Below are 10,000 nucleotides of genomic sequence, written 5' to 3'. Positions count from 1 at the left end.
TTTGAAGTGGTCCAGGCAGACCTCATGGAAACCAGCACCAGGTTACTATTAACTTCAAGAGAGGATTTCATGAAGGTTTTGTGCAGTGTTCAACCACAGACAAAGAAAACAAAACAAATACTGCATGTCTCATGCGACTGAGAAGTTGACTGATGCTGAACATCTCCTTGAAGGAAAACGTCATGACTCTGCAGCGAACTCCCTGTCAGTGTCGTTTGTAAAACCACTCTTTGCTTGCGGTAACACACTTTCATGAAAACTGCAATTCATCGAGACATTTTGACAAGGATATGAACTCATAAATAAACTGTAAACTGTTTGAATAGAGATATTGATAGAATTCTAACACAACGCGTAAAGGCTTTACACGATTAGATGTTTTTACTGTGAAAAAAGAGTGACTTTCTTATTTCTGTTCTCACTGTCAACCGAGGTAGACTATTCATTTTTTCCTTGTTAGTTTTGAGTGACCCCTTGAGGGCAACATCGGAACTTTCTAATTCAAAGGCAGATGAAACTGCACGTGTTTATTACTTGTAACGGAATCCATCTTCATGGCACTGCATTTTACGGGAAGTGCTGTAAGGCAGAAAAAGACGTTCCATAAGCAGAAATATAAACGTGCAGACTATTCCTTAAAAATATTCTAAATACTTGACATCATCTGGGGATATGCAGTCCCTAAAAGGACATGTACATAAATAGGCCTATAATAGGTTGCGCGCCAGAGACGTTTCCGCATGTAGGCTACACCAGATACTTTCTCATACGCAGGAGTAGCTTAACTTGCCCATGGGTAACCATATCCCCTTCAGAGGGTATTTTTTTTGCTGAGCAATGTATGGGAAATGGTGGGGTATCAAATCAGACTTGCCTTTTAGATCATGTTTGGTAAAGAATGTAGGCTACAGCAAATGCGCAAATGGAAAACATGTTTCTCTGTGCTTTCCTGTAACCGAGGACAGCCAGATGTTCTCATATCATCATGTCAGCTACAGTACAGTAGGCCTATCGAACACAGCTTGTCAATGTTGGTCTCCAAAGGTAAAGATAAAATAGGCCTGTTTTGAAGAGACAGGTATATAGCCAACATATAGGCTATGTGTTTAGGCAATGTATTTTCAAAATTGTCACCCTTGGTTGATAACTCAGAAGTATGTTGAAGACTAACTCAATTTACAGAAGCACTCTTCTCCACTGACTGAATAATGAATGAATGTTGGCAAGTTTTATTCTTTCAAACTGGCATATTAGGCCAACAAATGCCCTAAGGTTACAACAGTTACTATACAACCATTATTCTTTAATGGCACTCAGCACAATGATCCATAGAGTAATTAAGGCACATGCTTGGGCTGACAAAGTACCTAAATATGGATACAAGTGCATGTTGCTTTTAAACTGAAGGCTGTCACTTCTGCCTCTTTTGGCAACAGGGCAAATTACAACATGTGTTAACTGTGCCTCTCCTGAAGAACAAAGCGTGAGAGTTTGCATTTACAGTACCTAGCAGGATTTAGGCTATGCAAATCCATGCTTGTGTTTGCAAAGGAACCATTACACAAACCCGGGCTCTCTGAAAACAGTGTTGTGTTTTCTCCTTTGGGTATTGTTTACACGTTTTGCTAACAGAGCCCCTGAAGGGTCATGTGGAGAAAGAAATATGTTCAGGTTCCTTGTGCCGACCAAACACTCAAAGCAAAGAGGACCTTTTAATAACATTTTTGGGGCGTGCAAGATAGCTTCTTTTTGTGTACGCACCAGCAATTTGTAGGCCTACATATTGCCCATGGTCCTTAAGGGGCTGCGGATTATTAAGACCTTAGCAAACTATTTTAAAGTGTAGGGGATAAAGTGATAAAATATGTGACTTTATTCGTAGTTAGTTAGGGTCCCTGCCTAAAACATTATTTAGGCCATACTGAAATGAGTGGTTAAATGTAGACGTTGTTTACTAGGCCAATTAACAAAATAAACAATGAATAATTTACCTTGTCTATTATTGCCCTTTTCTGCGGGCTTATTTACAGCGTCAACTGCTGTAAGTGAATTTCCCTGAATGTTTTAGACTCAGTGTCTCTGCTTCCCTTGAGTTAGTTTTACTGGCACAATCTTGTTTGCCTCTCTTGGACTGTCTATGCCTCCTTTCGTGCGAGGGAGTTCTTTGCCTCCAGGGGGCATCGTTTCCCGATTTATTCGTTAGGCGGTGATGAGGATGGATTCAGGAGGTGACGTTGCACACACCCTTTCCTATCCTCGCTAAGTACCTTACATGCAGAAGTTTGACAGCTCAGCGCAAGAAGCTGTCAGCCCGTCGGCACAAAGCTGAGCCATACACCTGATCGCATTTAGTGTCTGGGGAAACATTTCTTGGAGGATAAACGAACACCCGAGGATATTGTAATGCTTAACTGTCACCAAAGGCGAGACTGAAGTCCTGAAGTTTGTAGGCTATCGTATTTTATTAATTTTCCGGATCATTGAGAATTTCTACTTATTTTGAAAAGGGATTACCAAAATGTCGAGAGACCCCGACGAAGTTAACAAACTCACCGAGAGTACCTACAAGGTGGGTATTGATTCATGTCAAGAGAGCACTTCAACAGGTAGGGCATGAAGTGTTGTTATAAGCCATGGCAGCCGTCTAGCTTTTCCTCCATGTACCTGTAGCTACATTGAGACGTTTTTTTTTTTAAAGTATTATAAGATGTTAGTTCAACCAACGTAAAGTTCCACACTACATGTGCTGTATTTCTGACTCTCTATTTTGTTTTCTCTCTCTTTGTTCTTTGTGCTATCTTTCATTAGTCCTAGACCTTAGTAAGGGTTACTCTGTGCACTCACTGTGAGTTCAACAGGTCCCTCCGACATATCATCTGGCACAGCTGGTTTCAGCAGCATCAGAAAAGGCGAAACTTTTAAAGGTGGAAGTGTCATATCTCAGTTGGCGTAATCGGACCACAGAGGCTTGAATAGTCATGCCTTCTCCCCACCAACAAAGACGGTTACATTCCCCACCATGATCCCACACACTAGGCTGTGGCACTTTCAGTGCTGTGTGGCTTTGTAGGTTAGTCGGTGAGCCTTCACAGATTGCATGACCATGGAGACTATGCCATAACGACTATACCATAACGCTAGTCGAGACACCTGGCCCTGGGCTATTTCAAATCAGTGGTTGATGATTGGCCCAGTCGGTCTGTGTTGTATGTTATACAGAAGTTAAAATACAGACTGAATGGAAACCAAGGTCCAAGCAAGGCGAGGTCTGTGAATTCACCAGCAAACACCTCCGAAAATTGGCCTACAAGGATCTTTTCGATTCTAAGATTACATTTTCTTTGTCGTGTCCATGATGACAGGGCAAACGTTGGAGATGAATAACTGTTCCATTATTTTCCAGAATGTTATGGAACAGTTCAACCCGGGTCTCCGGAACCTCACCAACCTTGGCAAGAGCTATGAGAAATCGGTGACAGGTGGGTACCTCCTGTTAGAACAGCAACCAGAACATGCACAAAGCCTTCAGATTTCAAAGTTGCTGAGCTTTTATGTTAATGTCTGTAAGTAAAGGCCTACTTGGGTTTACCTGTCAGACTAACCATCCATTGTGATGCACACCTTAACTAGGACATCACTGGCAGGATGTAAAACACTTTTAGATGTCGCATTCAATCAGCATTTCTCAAAAACTATTGCAAATAGCGCATGTGGGAAATGTCTCTTGCAGCGATGACCCAGGCTGGGAGGCTCTACTTTGATGCTGTCTCAAAGATCGGGGAGAATGCAGCCATATCGCCAGTGTCCAGAGAGCTCGGTGAGTCTCCGCCACTTATATCCCAACGGCTGTGTCCTCCCACTGCTGACCGCTTCTATCTGGGGCCTCTGTCAAGATGCCCAGTCTTTAAGTTAGTCACTGCATCCCACAGGAGAGTTGAACACTCTCTCTCTCTCTCTCTTTCTCTCTCTCTCTCTCTCTCTCTCTCTCTCTCTCTCTCTGTGTGTGTGTGTGTGTGTGTGTGTGTGTGCGTGTGTGTCTGTTTGTGTATGTGGTTGTGCGTGAGGGCTGTTGTAATCCCACTGCCCAGCTTTTAATTAGTCACCACCCCCCACAGCAAAGTAGAGGCCATGTGTGTTTGTGTATCTGTGTGTGTGCATGTGGTATCTTTGAAGTGATTTATAACCACTCTATTAATATCTCCATGACTTCCTCTATGACATGTATCTTAGCAATGAGAGGACTTGGACTTCCCACATTCTGTCACAAAGAGTAATTGCATTGTGTTAATGGTGTTGTGACACCAGATGTCCACCACTGTGGACATGTGCTATCATGGGACTGGTCTGCCACTTTGATTGCCTTGTCATAATATTGTAGACGCCGGTAATCATATCTAGTGTTGTGTTGCAGGATAGCTGTGCAGGTCGTCAAAACCAAAGCAAGGCACGCAAACTAAGCATAAAATGCATGTAATGGGCAATAAAATCACTAATAAAAACATAACACGGAGAGACAGACTCCAGGTTGTTAAAGAGCTTTCTGTCTGAGAACCCTGTCATGAAGGCTTTCATGGTGTCACTGGAACGGGCCTCGATTTGCATTTCCACGCAAACGTTGTGGTCACAGGACATGTAATATTGCATTCTACTGTAGATGTGGTTTTAGTTGGACTTAGAATCCTGCTGGAAACGTGTGCCTTTATTTGAAAGAAACCCCCGCCCAATGAAAGGAGATCATAATTGTTACAAGGAAACAGTGGCATTTTAACCTTGTGACCAAACTGAATCATGTACATTTAAATTACCGTTAAAAAAACACACCTTTCATCTGTTTGTGACCTTCCATGACCGAGACCGTTTGCTCGGATGTTTGTGTCACCTTGTTCAGCGATGTGTTGAGTGAGTGGCTGTGTGACTCACTGGTGGCCGCTTCTCCTCTCCCTCCCCCCAGACTGAGGGCTGTTTAGTCCGTCTGCGCTAACACTCTGAGTCAGGTCCCACCTGCGCTCCTTAAAGCCACCCGGGACCTCTCTCTCGGACGGCTTAAACTTTCCGTACGCGAACGCAACAGTGACATAGCAAAGCGGGATAGAACACTTCTGAGAATGTGGGACGTGGATCGAGGTGACGGTGGCTAACTAAAGCAGGCCAGGACCCCGGTTTGACCTGTGGCCTCGGTTTGTCCTGGAGTTTCTGGTTGGAATGTTATGTGTGAATGAGTTGAGTTAAGGCTGTGACCTCTCTCACTCTATCCTCACTCACTGTTGGATGAGAGCCAAATAACTGTAATCCCATTAGACAGCTGCAGCGTGTGTGTGTGTGTGTGTGTGTGTGTGTGTGTGTGTGTGTGTGTGTGTGTGTGTGTGTGTCATTATGAGTTTCAGCGTCTGGATGTGCTAATGTGTGTATGTTCATATGCATGTGACAGAGCACATTTAAGCTAGCATGAGTGTTTGTGTGTGTGTGTCTGTGTGTGTGTGTGTGTGTGTGTGTGTGTATATATTTGTTCTGAGCAGGTGTACCATCACACCATGTCCAGATTGAGCTGCTGGTCTTTATCAAGGTTTAATTACTTCAGCAGCACCATGGTGGGGTTATGTGTGTGTGTGTGGGGAGGGCTGGAGGGCTAGAGAGCTGCATGGGGAGGGTGGCTGGTGCTGGTGTCTGTGGCGGCTGTGTTCAGTATCGTGCGAGTGTGGCTGCATGCGTGTGAAGCCCCTAATCTGCATTAATGAAGCCCGCACTGGCGAATAACACTGAGACTGCTGTGTCTCTGTTGCGCAGCCTCCTTCCTGTCTTGTCCGTCGGACCACAACACGGTCACCAAGGGCTCTGTTGACAGATAGTTGCCATGGCAATGGCGCGCACATGAAAAAAGAGCGAGAGAACAATATGGGTGATAACGTGGGAGAGGTTTCGGGGGCGGACGGACAGACAGCGAGCTGACATGATTGCCGTATCTCTCGTGGCCTCTGGATCTGAATCCCTGTCCACTAGTGACCACGGGTGACCTTGCATGGTGGGCTGATAGAGCGAGAGCTGATGTTTACCTCGAGGAAACACATGCGAGGCAGGCTATCGCAGTGCCCTGCCTGTCCAGCCGGAGATAAGGCCAAAGGGTAGCGTCAGCAGGGGGAGGGACATGTTGAATGGCATGGGTGCCACACACACACAAACACACTCACATACATGCACACACATACAGTACAACACACTCACACATACACAGCCACACACACACACAAACACACACATACATGCCTACACACGCACACACACACACCTACAGTATATACATCCATACACACATACACACACACACACACACACACACACACACACACACACACACACACACACACACACACACACACACGTACACACACACACACACACACACACACACACACACACACACACACACACACACACACACACATGGGTTAGGCATCTCTGAGCTGGTGACCAGGCGCTGACATGCCGTGTGTATGTCTGTGTGTGTGTGTGTGTGTGTGTGTGTATGTGTGTGTGTGTTACCTGATACTCCCGAGAGCCATGGCCAGATTGACACACCTGCCCACCCCCTGCTCTGGGTTCAGATGTCACTGTAGAGGACGGCCCAGTGCCCATCACCTGCCTGCACTGACACCCAGGACTCTGTTCCCAGCTCCCCACACACTGAAGGGAAACACTGCTGCTCTTGTCCAATGAATCACCCCACATTATCCCTCTGCGTGTTTACTGCAACTGAATTGTCCATTTACCCATAATTTCATACTTAAACTGTATTATATGCACCATGGGCCCTTATGAAATGCCAAATAAAAAAAAAGAACAGCAATATAATTAGTAATTGGATAATTGTGTAAAGTGATGATTTATTGCCGTTTAACAGCATGATTATGCTCCTCTCAGAGCTAGCAGTTTGTGGCTCTTTGACAGCTTAATGCGGCGGTACAATTGTTTCACTAAGTGTAATTGGCAAGAAGATTGTGTATTTAGTGCCACGCCGACTGGCAGAGTTCCAGTATAGCTGGCCATTGTGGTGAGACAGTTTTACGCCGGCTGGGTAGAGTTGTGTGAGTCTGAGGTGGCATTGTTATTGTTGTTGGAATGCGAGGAGGAAGCTCCAGACCTGTGGGAGAGAAAGGGTTGAGCTGGCCAGGCCAGGCCTCACCTGAAGGGGCCATTGTGCGAGCGTCAACAAGGTGCCTGGACAAACGGCCACGGGTGGGGAACTCGATCTGCTGCCGTCCGATTGATACAGCACAAGACTCTGACAGCTGGATGGAGATGGACTGGACTTGTGTGATCGAGTGTGCATGTGTGTGCGTGTGTGTGTGTGTGTGTGTGTGTGTGTGAGTGTGTGTGTGTGTGTGTGTGTATGAAAGTGAGTGTGTGTGTGTGTGTGGTAGGTACTGGAAGAGTTGTGCTGTCCCTGGCTTTCCTGTGCTGACAGCATTTGTATTGGATAACTTCCAGGAGTGTTTTGCATAATCCCTAATGAGCCTCCTCATGCATGTACTGTGCTGCTGCTAGTGGAGGTGACTGAGACTACTGTAATGGCAGGCCTGTTGAATATCCATGTTTTAGTTTTTAGAGTTGGACACTTCACAGTGATTGGATATTGCTTGATTGGGTATACAGTACCATGACACAGTTATCACCAAGTTGTGAATTTGGCTGACGATATGAATTATTAATATCTGCGTTGTCTAGATAGCTATTGCTTCTAGCAAAGGTTGACCAAAGGCAAATATTTGCATGTTATTTTCCTGCTGCCAATAGCAGGCTTATCACTGGATCTAGAAACATTCCAGGCGTAAGGCAGTCCTCTACTTCCGTCATGTTTAATCAGCTTTGGTAATGCATATTCCAAAAAAACACACGGGCTTGTCACGCCAGTACAGTCCTGTGTTCTCGTCATGGGTAATCCGTCTGATTGCTTTCGCTGACGCGCCTGCTCATCAGCCATCGATTATGGACCTTTAGCTAGACTGTAGAATAACTGTGGCCTGAGCCTGGGCATGCAAGTTCTGGTTTGTTCCGCAGGTAGTGTTAAAGTTCCATTCTATTCACTGAGACAAAAACAAACACACACACACACACACACACACACACACACACACACACACACACACACACACACACACACACACACACACACACACACACACACACACACACACACACACAGCACCATCCCCCGCTGGGGTCAGTAGATCCGCTGCAGGCTGCCTCCCCATTTAATCATGGCCACCCAAATCACCCACTGACCGCCTGCAGCATGTCTGGTCAGTTACTATCTGCAATTACCTCATGTGGCCTTTAGACAGCAGGCCCATAGAGAACCACTGGAAGAGCAAGACTCACTGCAGCGAAGGGTGAACTTCTGACCGGAGCGTGTTTTCCTGACGCTTGCGGTTGGAATGCACCTCCCCCTGGTCACCTCTACGTATCGTCCAGGCTGGCGTTGATTATAAAGATAAGGACGCCGTGTAAATCTACGACTGTGGCTGCTTATCTTGGCTTATTTGATATGGAAAAGCAAACAGTGGTTCAAACGTCTCTGCACTGGACTGGACTGGACTGCCCGAATGCCTCTGAGTAATTCATCTGACTTGACCTGACTGTGTGTCACGTTGGAAAAATATTTAGGATGCAGAAGCCATTATACTGTAATATACATATCTGTCATCACTATCAGATGTTGCAGTTGGTCTGGTTTCCGCTCAGTGAGATGGGTCAGGCATTGGTCAACATTGCATTAGTCCTCAAAATATAATCATCATCCCTGTGATTTGGTCAGTCACCATGACGCCACAGGTGTTGATGAACCATAAAACCTTCCAGCAAGGCCAAGTGAATGAGTTACTGTAAGTGTCTATAAATACACACAGTGTAGGTATTAGCCTGTATAGATATGAAGTAATACAATCCTCCGCTATAAACGTCTGACTTATTTTAGGCCATCTGTTGTGAACGTCTAACAATGACCTACAAATAAAACCAGTCTTTGTTCGTTTTCATGATCCCGTGCGTTGGCATTTTGGATGTTGTTACACGTGTTTATTTTTAGCCGTGGGGGGGAACACAAAGGTGAGGGTAGCGGGTCTGTTTTCGAGAGCCCTACTGGGTGACGTCAGTGGGTCCCCACCACACCCTCCTGCCCTGTTGTTCCAGGGGCTTGGGACCAGCGGCCCTGCAGAGAGAGCGTCTGGAACAGGATGTTATTCCGACCTTTAGACCCACGGGCGAGTTGAACTCCACCGCGCAGTCTATCAACCCACGCCTGTTTATCATGACAGACAAGCTGAAGAATGTACAGCAGGTGGTAGCCATGCTGTCACAGCTCCAGTATGCGGGCTAAACGACCCTGCTCGGCTGATCAATTAAGGAAAACATTAATCTCATAACTATTGCCTCATGTCACTTTGCACACCAGTGAACTGGCAATATTGCCATGGGGACATATAGATTTATATACTGTACGTTTTCAATGTATCATCATATATGTCATCATGTATATTCTTACAGGCCTGATAGTGTTCAGGCGTGGTGCCTGAATTCAGCCTTGTCCGATGTCAAGAAAGGCTATTCTCTATATTGTCTTTGAATGTGTTCAATCATTTAAGGCACAGATAATTCCCTGTCTATCAGCCCTGTTCTTATCAGTTGGATATTCTTCCAATGAGGAAGAATATTCGTGGACCTAAAAGTTTTGGTTCTTTAAGTCTTACAGTACATGCCCCTTCATGTCAGACAGAGGTTCTAGGTCCCAGACTGAAGAAAGTGTAGACTTGAACTGTCATTTCATTGCTGTCTTGTGTGGCTAACTGAAGGATTTGACTTGATGCTAAATGTTAATGACTGAGATTAGCTTCAGAGCTGTATTCATGCATGGCTCCAGGGCTGTTGTTGAGTCGTATGAAACTATTGAGTTCTTCTCCCAGTAATCTTGGTGCTTAGTGCTAGTAAGTGCATTTAGTGCAACAACTGC

General features: G+C 45.4%; 1 protein-coding gene across 1 annotated transcript in view; it reads left to right on the top strand.

The window, feature by feature from the left end:
* The first annotated feature begins 2,273 nt into the window (after positions 1-2,273).
* baiap2l1b (BAR/IMD domain containing adaptor protein 2 like 1b) overlaps positions 2,274-10,000 on the top strand; it is a 39,681-nt gene continuing 31,954 nt past the window's right edge. The window contains exons 1-3 of the mRNA XM_062532243.1: positions 2,274-2,569; positions 3,404-3,479; positions 3,731-3,817. Of these exons, the coding sequence (XP_062388227.1) occupies positions 2,519-2,569; positions 3,404-3,479; positions 3,731-3,817 (214 nt within the window). The 5' untranslated portion in view covers positions 2,274-2,518. The remainder of the gene's footprint in view (positions 2,570-3,403; positions 3,480-3,730; positions 3,818-10,000) is intronic.

The sequence above is a fragment of the Sardina pilchardus genome, chromosome 3, assembly GCF_963854185.1.
Source record: "Sardina pilchardus chromosome 3, fSarPil1.1, whole genome shotgun sequence".
NCBI classification, from domain to species: domain Eukaryota; kingdom Metazoa; phylum Chordata; class Actinopteri; order Clupeiformes; family Clupeidae; genus Sardina; species Sardina pilchardus.
Note: the sequence above shows the minus strand (reverse complement) of the source record. Positions and strands in the feature narration are given on the sequence as shown.